A 19,338-nucleotide genomic window follows, 5' to 3' on the forward strand; every position below is an offset into this window, starting at 1 on the left:
ACCTTTAGTACAGAGACAAGATGTTATAATGAGGGGTAAGGAATTTAAGATAATTCAAAAAAAAGGTAATAAGCCTTAGAAAAGCAGAAAGCTGTAATTGAAGATATGCTTCAGTGGTTGTCAATATATGATTTCTGAGAATGCATTCCCCTCCCCAGCCCAACCCCACATGGGAAAATTGGTAGAGTGATGTGAGTTTTCAATTTTGTAAATATGTAAGAAAGCATCCTCACAGATTAATCTATACTGTTATATGCGGCAGTGTTGTTTATTTATTTAATACACTCCATTTTTTCGAGTAGTTTTAGGGTTACAGAAAAAATGAGCAGAAGGCACAGAATTCCTATATACCCCTTCACCTCCACCTCCCTCCACAGTGTTCCGTATTATTAATATATTAGTGTGGTACATTTTTACAACTGATGAGCCAATACTGATACAGTTTTACAACTGAAATCCATAGTTTACATTAGGATTGACCCTTTGTGTTTTACATTTTGTAGGTTTTGACAAATCAATAACATGTATCCACCATTACAGTGTCCTACAGGATAGTTTAACCGTCCTAAAAATTCTCTGTAATCCACTTATTCATCCCTCCCACCTTCACCCTGGACTCCTGATCTTCTTGCTGTCTCCACAATTTTGCCTTTATGAGAATGCATTACAGTTGGAATTATACAGTATAAAGCCTTTTCAGATTGACTTCATTTAGCAATACGCATCTACGGTTCTTCTGTGTGTCTGTTACTTGATAGCTCATTTCTTTTTATCATCTGCTTGAGCATTATATCCTGTAACGTTGTAATTGCTTACTAGTGTCAGGAGGTTTTGTTGTTGTTGATTCTCTGGAATTTTCTACAGACAATCATGTTATCTGTGAACGTAGATAGTTTTATCTCTTCCTTCCTAATCTGTACCTTTTATTTCCCTTACTTGTCTTACTGCATTAGCTAGGACTTCCTGAAGGATGCTGAAAAGGTGTAGTGAGAGGGAACCTCCTTGCATTGCTCCTTATCTTACTGGGAAAGCATCTAGTTTCTCACCATTAAGTTTGATGCTAGCTGTAGGATTTTTATAGATGTTCATTACCAAGTTAAGGAAATTCCTTAGGATTTATTTATAGTAAGCTAGTATTCCTAGCTTACTGAGAGTTTCTTATTTATCACGAATGGGTGTTAGGATTTTTTGAAATGTTTTTCTGCACCTATTGTTATGATCATATAATATTTCTTCTTTAGCCTGTTGACATGATGGGTTACATTAATTGATTATTAAATGTTGAACCAGTCTTGCATACCTGGATAAATCCCACTTGATCATGGCATGTAATTCTTTTTATACATTGTTGGATTCAATTTGCAGATATTTTGTTGAAAATTTCTATATCTATGTTCATGAGATATTGGTCTGTAGTTTTCCTTTCTTGTTATGTCTTTGCCTGGTTTTATAACTAGGGTAATGCTGGCCTCATACAATGAGTAAGAAGTATTCTCTCTGCTTTTACATTCTGTTAGAGATTGTAGAGAACTGATACCACTTCTTCCTTAATTTGGTAGAATTCACCAGTGAAAACATCTGGGCCTAATATTTTCTGATTTGGAAGATTAAAAATTGATTCAATTTCTTGAATAGATATATGCCTATTCCGATTTATCCTTCTGTGAGTTTTGGCAGATTGTGTCTTTCAAGGAATTGGCCCATTTCATCTAGGTTATCAAATTTGTGGGCTCAGAGTTGTCCATAACATTTCTTTATAATCCTTTTCATGCTCATGGGATCAGTAGTTATGGCTCTCTTTCATTCCTGATATTAGCAATTTGTGTCTTCTCTTTTTCTTAGTTAAACTGGCTAGAGATTTATCAATTTTATTGACCTTCTCAAAGAACCAGCTTTTGGTTTTACTGATTTTCTCTATTGGTTTCCTGTTTTCAATTACTCTTGATATCTGCCCTAATTCTCATTATTCTTTTGTTTTTTATCCCTTGGACTTAATTTGCTCTTCTTTGTCTAGTTTCCTAAAATGGAAGCTTAGACTCTGTGTACAATCCAAGATCATTTGATTATGTAATCTTAGATTATTAGCTTAACCTAATTATTTACAAAATCTGATCATGTAATTTAGTATATCACCTTTGCCCCGTCAATAAAAGCACCACTCTAGTTCTACTCTGGCCCTGCTCCAGGCTCAATCCTCCTTCTCACAGAATCAATAGTCATTAAGGACCCAGATCTCTGGGTACATCAGACCCTTGAATTTACAGTCTAATTTACAGCCCTGAGTGTCATCTAGTCTGAGGCTTCTTTCCTAGACCCTGTCTTGGAAAGCAGTTGCTTACACAGGGTTTGGATAAATTTAGGCTGAAGGCTAGAGTATTTACATATGTATACTCAAGGCACATACATCACAGTTTGCGATGCACCATGGGTGAAAAGAGAAAAGGGGTAATGGGAGTAGGGCCTAGATATCCCCATGCATAGAATACATTTTATTGAACATTCTGTTATTTTGATATATATTTTAAAATGTTAGACATTAGCTTTGTGGGCTTCCTTTTATTGAACTGTTCCTCCAGGCCCTACACACATGGGAGATGTGCCTAATGTTGTTAACAACTGCTAAACTAGGAGTATCTATTTTCTATTCACAATTTCATTAAGTTCTGTTTTGTGTAGGAAACATATATAGTTCATGTAACGTACATACCTAAGCCCTGTGAACTTAAGGAATACTTCACAGGTGTTTAATGCTGTTGCCCTAATTACTCAATTTATCTCTGCTTTTAAAAAGCTTCATATTCAAATGGTTGCCAGAATCAGGGTGGCAGAAAGGCTGTGATTATTAATACAAGGGAACTTCTTACTGTGAAATCCTGATTCCTTTATAATCTTAATGTAATACAGATTCGATTCCTTTTTGATTTTGCAACCTGTGAAGGTTAACTCAAATATATAAACCACAAAATTTCATAGAAATACACACACAAACACACAGACTACATGGTGAAATATGAATAAGGTGTGTATCTGACTTAGTAGTAGAGTACCATCAACTTCTTGTACTTGAGAATTGCTATGGTTATGTAACATTACTATTAGAGGAAGCTTTGTAAAGGGCACATGAGAATTTTATGTACTATTACTGCAACTTCTTGTGAGTCTATTTTACTATTCTTTTCTTTTAGTTTTTAAAGCTTTACATTGTACAATATACATCTATAAATTACAATGTTTCCTAAAAATAATTATGACATCAAAACCAAAACACAACTTCTAACTTCTAATGTTAGATTACCTCTAAAGAAAATCTTCAAGCCATGTCTCAAATGGACAGACTTCTCCCCAACATAAATTATGACATAACCTAGTTTGTATTTTTGCTAAAATTTTTACAAAATCAAAATTATCTGTGAGGTTTTATGCCAGTATTAGTTACGAGACGTTCAGTGGAATGTTACCTCTTAACAAGACTGTCCTATACTTGTTGCAGTCTAGAGATTTGTCCCATGTCATTACTTTGGAGTAAAATAAGGCCAGTTTGTGGATGAAGGTTACTGAACATTCAAGATGTCAACAAAGCTTTCTCCATGGTGTGAATTCTCTGAAATGCTCAACATTTCTAATATTCGCTTCAATCATAAGATTTTTCTCCTGTGTGTGTTCTCTGATGTACAATGAGGTTTGACTTCTGAGAGAACGTTTTCCCACATGTGTTACATTTATAGGGCTTCTCCCCTGTGTGTGATCTCTGATGTTTAGCAAGGTCTGATTTACGGTAAAAAACTTTCCCACATTCATTACACTGACAAGACTTCTCCCCTGTGTGAGCCCTGTTATGCACCGTGAGGGATGATTTGTGACTGAAGGATTTCCCACATTCATTACATTCATAAGGCTTTTCCCCTGTGTGTTTTCTTTGATGCAAAATAAGTCCTGATTTCACACAAAAAGATTTTCCACATTCATTACATTTATAGGGCTTTTCTTCTGTATGTGTTCTCTGATGTACAATTAGAGCTGACTTATGGCAGAAAGCCTTTCCACATTCACTACATTCATAGGGTTTCTCCCCTATGTGAATTCTCTGGTGCTGAGTGAGCTGTGATTTCTGGCAGAAGGTTTTCCCACATTCACTGCACTCATAGGGTTTCTCCCCTGTATGTGTTCTGTTATGTTTAGTTAAGTATGATTTATTATAGAAGATTTTTCCACATTCATGACATTCATAGGGTTTCTCCCCTGTATGGGTTCTATAGTGTTGAGACAGGGTTGACTTATGGCTGAAAAATTTCCCACATTCAGGGCATGCAAAGGGTTTCTCCCCTGTGTGAGTTCTCTGATGTACTGTAAGGTCAGACTTCAAGCAGAAGGTTTTCCCACATTCGTAACATTCATAAGGTTTCAACCCTGTATGAATTATCTGATGCCTGGTGAGTACTGACTTGTGGTAGAAAGTTTTCCCACATGCACTGCATTCATAGGGTTTATCTCCTAAGTGAGTTCTCTGATGTTGTGTAAGATGTGACTTCTGACAGAAAGATTTCCCACACTCAGGACACTCAAAGGGTTTCTCACCTGTATGAGTTCTCTGATGTACTGTAAGGTGTGAATTCATACAGAAGGATTTCCCACATTCATAACATTCATAGGGTTTCAGTCCTGTGTGCGTTCTCTGATGTTTAGTGAGGTCTGACTTCTGGTAAAAAGTTTTCCCACATGCGTTACACTGATAGGGTTTCTCCCCCGTATGTGTTCTCTGGTGTAATGTGAGGGCTGACTTGTGGCTGAAGGCTTTCCCACATTCACTGCATTCATAGGGTTTCTCCCCTGTGTGTGATCTCTGATGTTTAGTGAGGTTTGACTTCTCCCAGAAAGTTTTTCCACATTCATTACATTGAAAACGTTTCTCTCCTGTGTGTATCCTCTGATGTCGAGTGAGGTGTGACTTCTCCCAAAAAGCTTTCCCACATTCATTACATTCAAAGTGTTTCTCTCCTGTATGAATTTTCTGAAGCTGTGAGAGGTACAACTTCCTTCTGAAATTATTCCCACTTTCCTCACATTCATAGTATTTCAAATGTGCCCCATGATGTTTCAAAAGGGTGGACTTCACACATAAGGATTTCCCACAATTACTAAGTTCATAGTGATTTTCCTTTGGGGGAGTTATCTGATGGAACAAGAAGGATGAGTTATCACAGAACCTTCTCCCATATTCATCATATTCACAGTCATTCCCTTCAGTGATCTCTCTTTTGTGTGTATACAATACTGCCTTTTCAAGGAAGGTTTCTTGATATATGCTATATTCAAAATTTTGCTCTAAAGTTTGAATCTTCTCAAGCTGAACAGGATCCTCATTATGACTGACCGTTTTCCCATTTTTAAAAAATTCACTTTTTTCTCTAGTGTGAGTTTTCTCATGTTTAATATTGAGTAGCAATTTTCCACAGGCATTAAATTCATCAGTCTTTTTTCCTAAATAGTTTTTCTTATTGATAACGAATTCTGAAACATAGTTGAAGTTCATTCCACATGAGTCACACCCACAGAGTATTTTTCTGGAAGGAAAAGAATCTGTGTCCAAGTTAAGTGGTTTTCCTATTACATTACCTTGTTCTTTAGTCAGCATTTTGTTATTGATGAATACAACTTCCCACACATGTTTAGGCTGGTTTTCTTGGCTCCTTTCGTTCATGTGATCAGTCTTCCAGACTTCTAGAAACAAGAAAAATTAATCTCATCACATGAACATTAACACATTTCTTATGTAACGAGACCTATATACTATATACAAATGCCCTACATTGTTTGTAGCTGACTTTGCTTTCTTGTCTATTCACCAGGGATGAAAATAACTGCAAGTATGTATTTTTTCTATTTCTAGGGTTTCATGTGAAAATAAAAAAACAAGACAGAAAAAGGCCAGTATAGTGGAAAAAGGGAGAGGAAACTGTTACTAGAACACATACATTTGGTTTCCAACATCTGAGGAATAACAGAAACTCTTTAAATTTGAATCTCTCCATGAATCCTCCAAAAAACTAAGAAGATCGATATAAGGAGAACAAATAAAATTACCAACAACAATCCATGACTTTGGCACAACTAGGAGATACAGAATACTACTAACTTCATATCACCACTAAGTAAGGAAATAAATATTCAACTACAGAAGAAACTAAAATAGAGCTCATACCGATGAAAAGAGTCAGCTGGAGACTGTAGCAAACACATGTAAAAGAAGAGACAGAAAACTTAGAGGTGATTAACCACAAATAAAAATCACTCCCAGCAAGAAAAAGTTCCACTGTGAGTGGGAAAATACTGAGATGATGTCACAGTTCTGATAGAGCTCAGACTACTGGGAAACCCAAATGAAGGGACTTGTAGTATGTGGGACTAAGGAGACAAGCACGGGCTGGTCAAAACTGTAAAAAAGACAAAGTGACTTTAGGACTTAAATTACAAAGAATCAGATACAGACTGAATTGTGTCCCCCTCCCAAATTCCTATGTTGAAGCCCTAATCCCCAATGTGGATGTGCTCGGAGACAGAGACTTTAAGGAGGTAATGAAGGTTACATGAGGTCATAAGGGTGGAGCACTAAGCCGATGGGAATGGGATCCTTATAAGAAGAGGAAGGGACACCAGAGCTCACTTGCTCTCCATATGTACACAGAGAAAAGGCCATGTGAGGACACAGTGAAAAGGTGCTGTCTGCAAGCTGAGGAGAGAGGCCTCACCAGAAACCAAACCTGCTGGCACCTTGATCTTGAACATCTAGTCTCTGGAATGTGAGAAAATAAATTTGTTTTGTAAGCTACTCAGTCTGTGGTATTTTATTATAGCAGCCCAAGCAGACTAATAGCCCAAAGAGAAAACAGACTTGACTGAAATTTTAATAAACAGCAATGGAAAAAAAAAAAGGCATAAAAGCAGCAAAAACGCAAGAAAAAACTAAAAAAAGGAGAAAACTGAATAAGAAAGTAAATTCTGGATTTAAAAAGGTAGTCTAACTGTTAGTGGGAATGTAAGTTGGTGCAGCCCCTATGGAAAACAGTATGAAGGTTCCTCAAAAAGCCAAAAAATAAAGTTACCACATGATCCAGCAATCCCACTCCTGGGCATATATCCAGACAAAACTATAATTGAAAAAGATACATGCACCCCTATGTTCATAGCAGCACTATTCACAATAGCTAAGACATGGAAACAACCTAAATGTCCATCAACACAGAAATGGATAAAGATGTAGTACATATATATGATGGAATACTACTCAGACATAAAAAAGAATGAAATAATGCCATTTGCAGCAATATGGATAGAACTAGAGAATATCATACTAAGTGAAGTAAGTCAAAAAGAGAAAAACAAATACCATATGATATCACTTATATGTGGAATATAAAATATAACACAAATGAACTTATCTACAAAACAGAAACGGACTCAAACAGAGAGCAAACTTGTGGTTGCCAAGGGGGAGGGGGTTGGGGGAGGGATGAAGTGGGAGTTTGTTGTTAGCAGGTGCAAACTATTATACATAATATGAATAACAGCAAGGTCCTACTGTATAGCTCAGGAAACTATACTCAATATCCTGTGATAAACCATAATGGAAAAGAATATTAAAAAAAAGAATGTTCATATATGTATAACTGAATCACTTTGCTGTACAGCAGAAATTAACACATTGTAAATCATCTATACTTCAATAAAAAAATAAATTAAAAAAGAAAATACAGAGAAGCAAATGGAAAAAATAAACACCTATAATTTCACCATCCAGAAAAAAATGTAGTCTGTGAAAATGTAATAAATAAAAATTAAAACTGTATGTATGTGTGATTGTAGTCTCTAAAGACAAAAAATAGGGACTTCCCTGGTGGCGCAGTGGTTAAGAATCTGCCTGCCAATGCAGGGGACACGGGTTTGATCCCTGGTCTGGGAAGACCCCATATGCCATGGAGCAACTAAGCCCGTGTGCCACAACTATTGAATCTGCACTCTAAAGCCCGTGAGCCACAACTACTGAGCCCATGTGTCACAACTACGAAGCCCGTACGCCCTAGAGCCCGTGTGCCACAACTACTGAAGCCCACACGCCACAATGAGAAGCCACCACAATGAGAAGCCCACACACTGCAATGAAGAGTAGCCCCCGCTCGCCACAACTAGAGAAAGCCCGTGCATGGCAACAAAGACCCAGCGCAGCCAAAAATAAAATAAAATTTAAAAAAATAAAGAGGAAAAAATAGAAAATAATGGAATAAATCTAAAATTAAAAACCATAATCTGAGAAAATTGTCCAGAGATAAAAGACCTAATCCACATATTCAAAAGGACCACCATGAACCTGGAAAAACTGAGCTGCAAGAGTCCTAAGACATACCTTAGTAAAACTACTAAAATGAAGAAAAATCCTCTGGACAAAAAGACTAAGTCTCAACAAAAACATAAATGTAGGTTTTGCAATAAACAAAACAAAGCTCAGTGGAGCACCATTTTCAAGAAAAGGAAGTGGGAGTCAAGCGGTTTTATCCTTTATTTATAATCCTTTAAGTAAAAGGCTATGGAAAAAGGCAAACCAGTTTAGATATTCACGAAGTTAGGTAATAACTGTAATCATGAAACCTTCTAGAAGAGAATAAACTTCAAGCAACCGAGATGTGACAGGAGACACTGGCAGAAAAACTGAACACTGAATACATTTAACTGTAGCTCTACGACCAAAATAAGGATGAAAACAAGGACAGAATAATAACACATAAATGTTACATGTCCTGGTGAAGCAGAAATAATGTAATTTAAAAACTACAGGAAACAGAGAAAAAACAGGAAATAAGAATAAGCTCAGAAATAGCCACACGAAAAATAGAGTCTAAAGGATGTCACTAAAACCTGAAAAATCAAATAGAGGGTTAAGTAGGGAAATGGGTAACTAATGCCATTATTATCAGTATAAAAGTAAAACAAAAATTTCAGAATTTCCTAATTGCCTCCCCTCCAAAAACAACAAAGGAAAAAGAACAAATAGAAAAATTCAGTAAATGTGATACACTCATTAAATGTAACAAGACAAAATTGAGACCAAACATAGGAGTCATACCAATAAATATGAATGAGCTTAACTCACCAATAAAACCAAAACGCTTTTCAAAGTGAGTCACAGACAAAACCGAAATCTATACTGTATAGGGAAAACACCCTTAGGGAAAATGACACAAGAGTAGGCTAACAACAAGGGGATGGACAGTATCATTCCAGACAAAGGGAAACAAGAGGGAAGCAGAGGTGCAATCTTGATATCAGGAAGGACAAAGAAACACTTTACAATGCTAAAATCTCTAACTTTGAGTGCAGAAATAACAGTTATGAGTACCTACACAGACCAAACAACTTTATGAAGCAGAACTCAGAGAAGCAAGGAAAAACAGAAAAATGCTAATACGAAAAGTATTTCAAGACGGATTAAAGCAAAAAGTGAGGGGTATAGAAAACTTAAGTATAATAATTACACACATATCACAAATTCATATCTAATTTTATAATATCAAAACTTATAACAGAAAATATACTTACATCTCAAGGGTACATGAAACATTCACAAAAACTGATATAGATAACATGCATGGGTAATAATACAGTAAAAATAGAAATTAATGGGGAAGAATGACCTTTCATCTGGACCTGAAAAACAACTCTGTAGTAAATTGCTCTTTGGTGAGAGGGGAAACACAAACCAAAGCTGAAGAAGTTCTAAAACGAAAAGCTAATGAAAATATTACTTATGAGGATGTATGGGATACATGTACTGGTCAGAAGGAATTTCACAGCATTAGATATTTCTACCAATGAAAAAAGAAAGAATGAAAACAACAATTCTTGACTCAAAAAAACTAGAAAAAGACAATAGCAGTGTAAAAGAAAGTAGAAAGTATGAAGAAGGAAATAATGGTAAAAACAGATAAATATAAAAATAAATTAAAAATAATAAAGATAAAAACATCTTCATTTTTAAGGTCTAGAAGTTTTATTACGGTATGTCTTAGGACTATTTAAGGTATGTTTCCCCAGATTTCTGGTGGTCTCTTTGAATATGTGCATCAGGTCTTTCATTTCTGCACAGTTTTCTTAGATTAGAAGTTAATAAAACAAACAGAAAAAAAGAACACATTAAGTCAAAAGCCTGGTTCTTTGAAAAAATTCACATAGGAGGCAAATCACTGCCTAACCTAATCAACAAAACAAGGGGGAGAAATCTCAACTATACAAAACAAGAAATGATAAGGAAGAAACAATCACTGAAACAAGGTATGAAGAAATCTTAAGACTATTTTTGTACAACTTGACACAAACCCATTTGAAAGAGAAGAAGTAAATAATTTCCTTGGAAAATACAACTTATCAAAATTTACCCTGGTAGAGACAGAAAATATAAACAGAAAAATTTCCACATAAGAAGCAGAAAATAGCAAGTTTGCCGAAGCAGTAGAATAAGCACCTCTAAACCTTTCACCCAGATTCACAAATTGTTAAACTTCTGCCACATATGCTTTATCTTTCTCTATATAAACCCTTCTTAACCATTATCTATTTTAGTTAAATACTAACATCATGACCCATTACTCCAAATACGTCAGCATTCTATCTCTTAAGAATAAAGGCATAGTCACACTCAAGGAAATTGTACCCTGATAATGTATCATCCATTATACAGTCCATTCAAGAAGAGCAGTATCTCTGAAAATACCTATGTGGTTTTCAGCTATATAAATACCTTCCTTTCACTGAAAAATCCTCCAAAAACAGAGGTATTGCTATCATGAAACGGGATTTCATCAAAATTGTTTTATTTTAAAAATTTCCACACATTCTGAAATTTATTGAAATATTATGCTATATTTCTTTGACTTATTTTTTTCACTCTAAGTTTCCAAAATTCATCCACACTGTTGTACACAGATATATATACAAGACCACTGTGAGAATGTACTGTAATTTACATACTGATTCCCCTATTTGATGGATAGTCTGGTTGATCCTAGTTTTTCTGTTATTATGAACAATATAGAGACAGACATTCTTCTATACATCCCTGGTGAATATCTGGAAAAGTGTCCCTAAAGCAGTGCTACTCAAAAGTGGGGTTTGCATATTGCTGCCAGCCAATATATGTATATAACAAGATGTGATGACATAAATAAACTGAGAGCAACCATTTAGAAACTTTCACAGCAATCTCAAAATAGCTTCAGTGAGGCACAGCTGAAGAATCAACTGAATATGTTTAAACTATATAATTTTATAAGTTCTGACATAATATATATGAATGGATTTATTTCTGGGCTCCATATTCGGATCGACTCCTCTATGTGTCTTTCTTGATGCTAACACCACACTGTCTTGTTTACCATAACTTTATAGCAAGTCTTGAAATCAGGCAGTGTTATTGCTACAACTTAGCTTTTATTTTAGGAAGTTATTTGTTATTCTAGCTCCTTGGCACTTCTATATGAAGTTAAGAATCAGCTATTCAATTACTGTAAGAAAACCTGCTGGGACTTAGATTGGGATTGTTCTGAATCTACAGTTCTTTTTAATGAGAAAAATGTTAAACTATATTGAGCACCTGGATACATGAACATGTATCATATATAAATGTATACATGTACAGAACATGAAGGTATCTCTCTCCATTTATTTAGGTATTCAATTTCTCTCTGCAATGGTCTATAATATTCAGTGAGATCTTTCACATCTTTGCCAGATACATCAGCCAGAAAAATATTTTTCATGCTATTGCAAATAACACTTTTTAATTTTTCATTTTCCAATCAATCGCTAGTAGTATATAGAAATAAAACTGATTTTTGTATATTGATTTTCATCTTGCAACCTACACGCACTTAAAAGTTTTAGCCTTTTTTTTTCTTGTAGATTCCATTCTACATAATCATTTTTTTGTGAATAAAAACAGTTCTACTTCTTTTCCACTCTGGCCTCCTTTTCTTTTTCTTCCCTGATTACACTAGCCAGGTTACATTATATTAATGAGTGTGAGTAGACTACTTGTCTCATTCCTGATATTGTTAAGAAAACTATTCAGTTTTTAAATATGAAGCACAACATTGGTCAGTTTTCTATAAGATGCCCTTTATCTTATTCTTCATTTGAGAGCTTTCATCAGGAATAAATGCTGGATTTTGTCAAATGTTTTTCCTGTATCTACTAAAATGATCATATAGGTTTTTCTTTTGTTTAGTTTTAAAATACGAGGTAATGATAACTGCTTAATTGATGGGGGACAGTGCAAAATGAAAATGTGGGGCCACTTGGTCAAATATCATAAACAAAATTATACTTAAAGCTATTAAAATTATGCTTTAGTCTAAAAGTATTTCATTACTTGTAAGACTCAATAGATATAATAGTGATAGAGAACTATATAAACTTACAAACTGCACAACAGACAACATGGGCTAAATTTCTGATACATTATTTCAAAACATAAATTTTAGTATATCTAGAGATAAAGATTCTTGAGAAACAGTTTTCTAAAACCAACTCTCTAAATAATAGGTATATGTAAGAGTTTAATTTTATATATTTTTGAATTTTTTTCCTGTGATGAGAATACTTAGGATTTACTCTCTTAACAACTTTCATATATAACACACAGCAGTGTTAATTATATGTATCATGTTGTACATCACATCCCTAGTACTTATTTATCTTATAACTGGAAGTTTGTACCTTTTGATTGCCTTCATCCAATCCACCCCACCCCACCCCCACCTATGGGAACCACAAATCTCAGCTCTTTTTCTATGAGGTTCTTTGTCTGTTTTTGAAATATAATTGACCTATAATGTCATGCTAGTTCCTGTTATACAACGTAGTCATTCGATATTTTTATAAACGTCAAACTGAGCAAAAAGATAAGTCTAGTTATATTATGTCACCATACAAAGATATATATAGTTATCAACTATTTTCACCACACTATACATTTCATAACTGTGACTCATTTATTTTGCAACTGGCAGTTTGTTCCTCTTAATCTCCCTCACCTATTTCTTTCCTCTCCCTACCTCCCTCCCCGCTGGCAAACACCTGCTCTCTGTTATCTGTAACTCCCTTTCTGTTTTGTTTGTTCATTTGCTTTGTTCTTTTAGATTCCATATATAAGCGAAATAATACGACTTCTTCTTTGTCTGACTTATTTCACTAGGCATAATACCCTCTAGGTCCATCCATGTTGTTGTTAGTGGCAGATTTCATTTTTTAGTGGCTGAGTAATATTTGTGTGTGTGTGTGTGTACTACATCTTTATCCACTCATCTATTGATGCGTGCTTAGACTGCTTTCATATCTTGGCTATTGTAAATAATGATCCAATAAACACAGGCACATATAGCTTTGCAAATTAGTGTTTTCATTTTCTTCAGATAAATACCCAGAAGTGGAACTGCTGGATTATATGGTAGTTCTATTTTTAAATTTTTGAGGAATTTTCATACTGTTTTCCATAGTGGCTATACCAGCTCACAGTCCCACCAACAGTGCACAAGGATTTCCTTTTCTTGACATCCTTGCTAACACTTGCTATTTGTTGTCTTTTTGATAAAAGCCATTCTGACAGGTGTGAGGTGATAACTCATTGTAGTTTTGAGTTGCATTTCCCTGAATGATTCATGATGTTGAGCATCTTTTCATGTGGCTGGAAGCCATCTGCACGTCTTCTTTGGGAAAATGTCTATTTAGATCCTCTGCCCATTTTTAAATCAGGCTGTTTGTTTTTTGATGTTGGGTTGTGTGAGTTCTTTGTATATTTTGGATATTAACCCCTTGTCAGATATGTGGTTTTCAAATACCTTCTCCCTTTCAGTAGGTGGCCTTTTCTTTTTGTTGACAGTTTTTTTCACTGTGCAAAACTCTTTAGTTTAATTAGTCCCGTTTATTTTTTTGTTTCCTTTTCCTCAGGAGACATATCCAAAAAAATATTACTAAGACTGATGCCAAAGAGAATACTGCTTATGTTGTCTTCTAGAAGTTTTATGGTTTCAGCTCTTACATTTAAGTCTTTAATCCAGTTTGAATTTATTTTTGTGCATGGTGCAAGAAAGAGGCAAGTTTGATTCTTTCAAATATAGCTGTCCATTTTTTTCAAAACTGTTTATTGAAGAGGCTGTCTTTTCCCCATTGTATATTCTTGCTTACTTTGTCATAGATTAATTGACCATATAAATGTGGGTTCATTTCTGGGCTCTATTCTGTTCTACGGATGTATGTTTCTGTTTTTGTGCCAGTACTATACAGTTTTGATTACTGAAGTTCAGCAGTATAGTTTGAAATCAGGAAGCATAATACCTCCAGCTTTTTTTCCCCTCAAGATGGTTTTGGCTATTTGGGGTCTTTTGTGCTTCTATACAAATTTTAGAATTATTTGTTCTAGTTCTATAACAAATGCCACTGGTACTTTGATAAGTATTGCACTGAATCTATAGATTGCCTTGGGTAGTATGGTCATTTTAACCACTAATTCTACCATGGGCATGATATGTCTTTCCATCTGTGTAATCTTTAATTTCTTTCATCAGTGACTTTTAGTTTCCCAAGTACAGGTCTTTTACCTCCTTAGTTAGATTTATTCCTAGGTATTTATTCTTTTTGATGCAAATGTAATGAGAATTTTCTTAATTTATCTTCTTCATAGTCTGTTGTTAGTGTATAGAAATGCAACAGATTTCTATTGCAAAATTTGTATCGAATTTTGTATCCGGCAACTTTACCAAATTCATTGATGGGCTCTAGTAGTTTTTTGGGAGTGTCTTTAGAGTTTTCTATGTATAATATCATGTCACCTGCAAACAGTGATAGTTTTACTTCTTCCTTTCCAATTTATACTCCTTTTATTTCTCTTTCTTGTCTGACTGCTGTGGCAAGGACTACCAATACTATGCTGAATAAAAGTGGTGAGAATGAGCACCCTTGGCTTGTTTCTGATCATAGAGGAAATGCTTTTAGCTTTTCACTGCTGAATATGATGTTAGCTGTGGGCTTATCATATATGGCCACATCCCTCTACACACACTTTGTTGAGAGTTTTATTGTAAATGGATGTAGAATTTTGTCAAAAGCTTTTTCTGTATCTAGTAAGATAATCATATTATTTTTATTCTCCAATTTATTACTGTGTTGTATCACAATGATTGATTTTTAGATACTGAATAATCCTTGCATTCCTGGGATAAATCCCACTGGATCATGGTGTATGATCCTTATAATGTACTGCTGAATTCAGTTTGCTAATATTTTGTGGAGGAATTTTGTATATATATTCATCAGTGATACTGGTCTGTAATTTTTTGGGGGGGGATATCACTGACTGGTTTTGGTATTAGGGTGATGCTGATCTCCTAGAATGCATTTTCTGAAAGCATTCCTTTCTCTGTAATGTTTTGGAATAGTTTGAGAAGGATAAGTGTTAACTCTTCTCTAAATGTTTGGTAGTATTCACCTGTGAAGGCATCTGGTCCTGGACTTTTGGTTTTTATGATTTTTTTTAAAATACTGATTCAATTTCATTACTTCTAATTGGTCTGTTCATATTTTCTATTTCTTCTTGGTTCAGTCTTGGGAGATTGTACATTTTTAGCAATTTGTCCATTTCTTCTAGGTTGTCCAGGACTAATTTTAAATGTAAATTTATATAACAGCATTTTAATGTTTCCTCTGACACTTCCTGTAATCTGTACAAGAAACCAAAAATGGCTTCAGGATTTGTATATAATTCAAAACACCTGTTTATGCAGTCTATTGCTGTATCTTCAAAAACAAGTTACAAGGGCTTCCCTGGTGGTGCAGTGGTTAAGAATCTGCCTGCCAATGCAGTGGACATGGGTTCGAGCCCTGGTCTGGGAAGATCCCACATGCCGCGGAGTAACTAGGCCCGTGAGCCACAACTACTGAGCCTGCGCATCTGGAGCCTGTGCTCTGCAACAAGAGAGGACGCAACAGTGAGAGGCCCCTGCACCGCGATGAAGTGGCCCCCACTTGCCGCAACTAGAGAAAAGCCCTTGCACAGAAACGAAGACCCAACACAGCCAAAAATAAATTTAAAAAAACAAAAAAAAAGTTAAAAGTAATTTCAGGGCTTCCCTGGTGGCGCAGTGGTTGAGGGTCCGCCTGCTGATGCAGGGGACACGGGTTCATGCCCTGGTCTGGGAAGATCCCACATGCCGCGCAACGGCTGGACCTGTGAGCCATGGCCACTGAGGTTGCGCGTCCGGAGCCTGTGCTCCGCAGTGGGAGAGGCCACAACAGTGAGAGGCCCGCGTACCGCAAAAAATAAATAAATAAATAAAGTAATTTCAAAACTGACTTCCTTGTTCATAGTTGGTTCATCCAAAATTACGTATGAAAATAATATTCTTTTCCATCAAGTTTAATTTCTATTTCTAAACCTGTGATACCAGCTTTGCAATGTAGCAGTTGTTTTCAAGACCAGAGTCTACACTCTGAAGATTTCTAGTGACTACCTGGTACACCCTAATGCAACATCTATGAGTATGCTTTCATTTTGTAATACCTTATTGACTATGATTACTGCCTGAGTGCCAGAGTAGAGTCCCACTACTTAGCCCAGAGAGTTAATATTTTATGCAGGTGCTAAAGGGATAGGCTCCAGGGAGAAGAAGCAAGCTAGCCTCCCGCTGTGGGTTCCCTCTTGGGCCTGCAATCATTGCACTACTGCTCTGGTTCTGCTGCTGCCGTCACCAATGAGGACGAGGGTCTTGGTCACCCACTCAGGAATACAGGACACCAGACTGCACCAAGCAGCCAGACCAAAAGCTTAGTGAGCACACTGCCATTCAATGTATCCTGTCTGTTCACACATAATGCTCCACTGTCCCATGAGACTTGCCATACAAATCACAAGTTCAAAGACAAAACTGTTAGGAATTTTGAAATGGCAACTGCAGAGCATTAAACCAAGTACAGGGCCCCTTCTGAGAGTGCAGTACTGTGTTACTAAACAGGCTGCATATCCATGAAGTTGGCCTTTATACAGAGAATTACACTGACTGCTTTCCAAATGTCAAAAAAGCCTTCCTAGGATTAATTCCACTTGGTCATGATGTTGATCCTTTTAATATATTTTTGGTTTCTAATTGCTAAAATCTTATTTAGAGTTTTTGCATTTATGTTCAAAACACACTGGTCTGTAGCTTCTTTTCTTACAATGTCTTTGTCTAGTTTTGGTATTAGGGCAATGCTGGCCTCAAAGAATGAATTTCCAGTATAGCCTCCTCCTGAATTTTCTGGAAGCATTTAGGTAGAACTGGTATTATTTCACGTCTGGCAGAATTCACTAATAAAGCCATTTGGACCTGGGATCTTCTCTGTGGAATCATTATCTATTTCCTTTGGAGTAAGCTTTGGTAGTCATTTATTTGAAGGAAACTGCCCATTTCATCTAAATTGCTGAACTTATAAAGTTATAGGCACAATAGTCCCTTATTTTTCCTCATAATATCTGTACAATTTTTAGTGACATCACCACTCCCATTCTTGATATCAATAATGTTTCATCTAGAAGTTTATCAATTTTACTGGTCTTCTCAAAGAACCAGCTTTTGATTTCACTAATTTTCTCAACTATCTTCTCTATTACATTGTTTTCCACTTTGTTTTTTATTACTTCATTTCTTCTGCTTACTATGGGTTTAACTTGTTCTTTTTTTCTGGATTTTTAAGGTAGAAGCAGCTGAAGAGACTGATTTGAGAATTTCCTTCTTATCCAACACAAATTTCACATGTGTATGTTGGATATATACTCCCATATGCATGAAATTTACATTATATATTAAATATATTATATAAAATACACTACATGTATGCCACATACACAGACTTCCATATATATTTCTCTGAGATATACACACACAAAATTAATTTGGTTGCCTAAGAAGAAAGGTCCCAAATCAATTACCTTAGCGGCTTCCACTCTAAAAAACCTGAAAAGAGCAAATTAAATCTGAAAGTAAGCAAAAGAAAAGAAGTAATAAAGATCTGGATGGAAAATAATGAAATCAATGAAATATTATATCAATTTTATGTTACCTATATAAAAAAATCTTATATGTAAATTTCCCACAAATTCTTTTTTCCTTTTTTTTTGGCCGTGCCATGCAGCTTATAGGATCTCAGTCAGTTCCCTGACCAGAGACTGGACCTGGGTCATGACAGTGAAAGCCCGGAATCCTAACCACTAGGCCACCAAGGAATTCCCACCCACAAATTCTATTTTCATTAAAAGTTCAATATACTTTCTAATTTCCCCTTTGAATTCTTCTTTGAACCGTGGGTTATGTAGAAGTGCATTACTGAGTTTCTAACTGCAGTTGACTGACTCTTGAACAATGCAGGGATTAGGGGCACTGACCCTTCACACAGTTGAAAATCCACAGGTAACTTTACCATCAGCCCTCCATGGCCAGGGTTCCACATCCATGGATTCAACCAACAATGGACCATGGAGTACTGTAGTATGTAGTGAAAAGAATGTGGTATAAGTGGACCTGTGTAGTTCAAACACATGTTATTCAATGTTCCACTGTATTTAGGGATTTTATAAATCTTTCTGTTACTGATTTTTAATTGAACTAGATTTAACTCTATTTTGGTAAGAGAAAATACTTTAAATGATTTGTATCCCTTTAAATTTATTCAGACTTGTTTTATGTCCAAAAATGTAGTAATCTACCTTGGTAAATATTTATGTGCTCTTAAAAAGAACATGTATTCCACTGGTTTGGGGAGGGGAGGAATACTTTATAACTGTCAATTAAGTCAATTTGGTTATTTAGTGTTCAAGTCTACTATATATTTGTGCTCATTTGGCATTTCCTTCTTCTATTGGTTACTGGGAGAGAGAGGCTGAAACATCTGACTATAATTATGGATCTGTCTTCTTCAAGCTGTATCAGTTTTTCCTTCACACACTTTGAAAAACTTTAATAGTGGCATTAAAGTCTAGGATTGTTAAATTCTTTTGATAAATTTTAACTCATCATTATTTAAAAAATCGTTTCACTAGCAATATCCTTGGCTTTGAAATGTATTTCATCTGATACTGACACAGCACTGCAGCCTTTTAAATAAGTATTCATTCCAAGGTGCATTACTGCTCACTCTGAGGCAAGACTTTTCTAAGTATTCTACCTAACACTCTGTGAATTACGACTTTTTCCACTCTGGCTGGTGAGAACAGTCCTTTTCCGGGCGCTCTGTGAGTGCTGTGCACTGTGTCTTCCAGTTATTTTC

At 35.6% G+C, this 19,338-nt stretch overlaps 1 protein-coding gene across 3 annotated transcripts in view; it reads right to left on the minus strand.

Annotated features, from left to right (window-relative positions):
* Nucleotides 1-234: 234 nt before the first annotated feature.
* Nucleotides 235-19,338, minus strand: part of LOC309793061 (uncharacterized protein) — a 47,314-nt gene continuing 28,210 nt past the window's right edge. For 2 of the 3 annotated variants that reach the window (XM_082603235.1, XM_082603237.1), the window contains one exon: nt 235-5,718. In XM_082603235.1, coding sequence (XP_082459361.1) covers nt 3,632-5,718 — 2,087 coding nt within the window. In that variant the 3' untranslated portion in view covers nt 235-3,631. The remainder of the gene's footprint in view (nt 5,719-19,338) is intronic. The other variant, XM_082603236.1, reaches the window with a different exon arrangement.

This window comes from Mesoplodon mirus (genome assembly GCF_964341445.2).
Source record: "Mesoplodon mirus genome assembly, chromosome: 2".
In the NCBI taxonomy this organism is placed as follows: Eukaryota; Metazoa; Chordata; class Mammalia; order Artiodactyla; family Ziphiidae; genus Mesoplodon; species Mesoplodon mirus.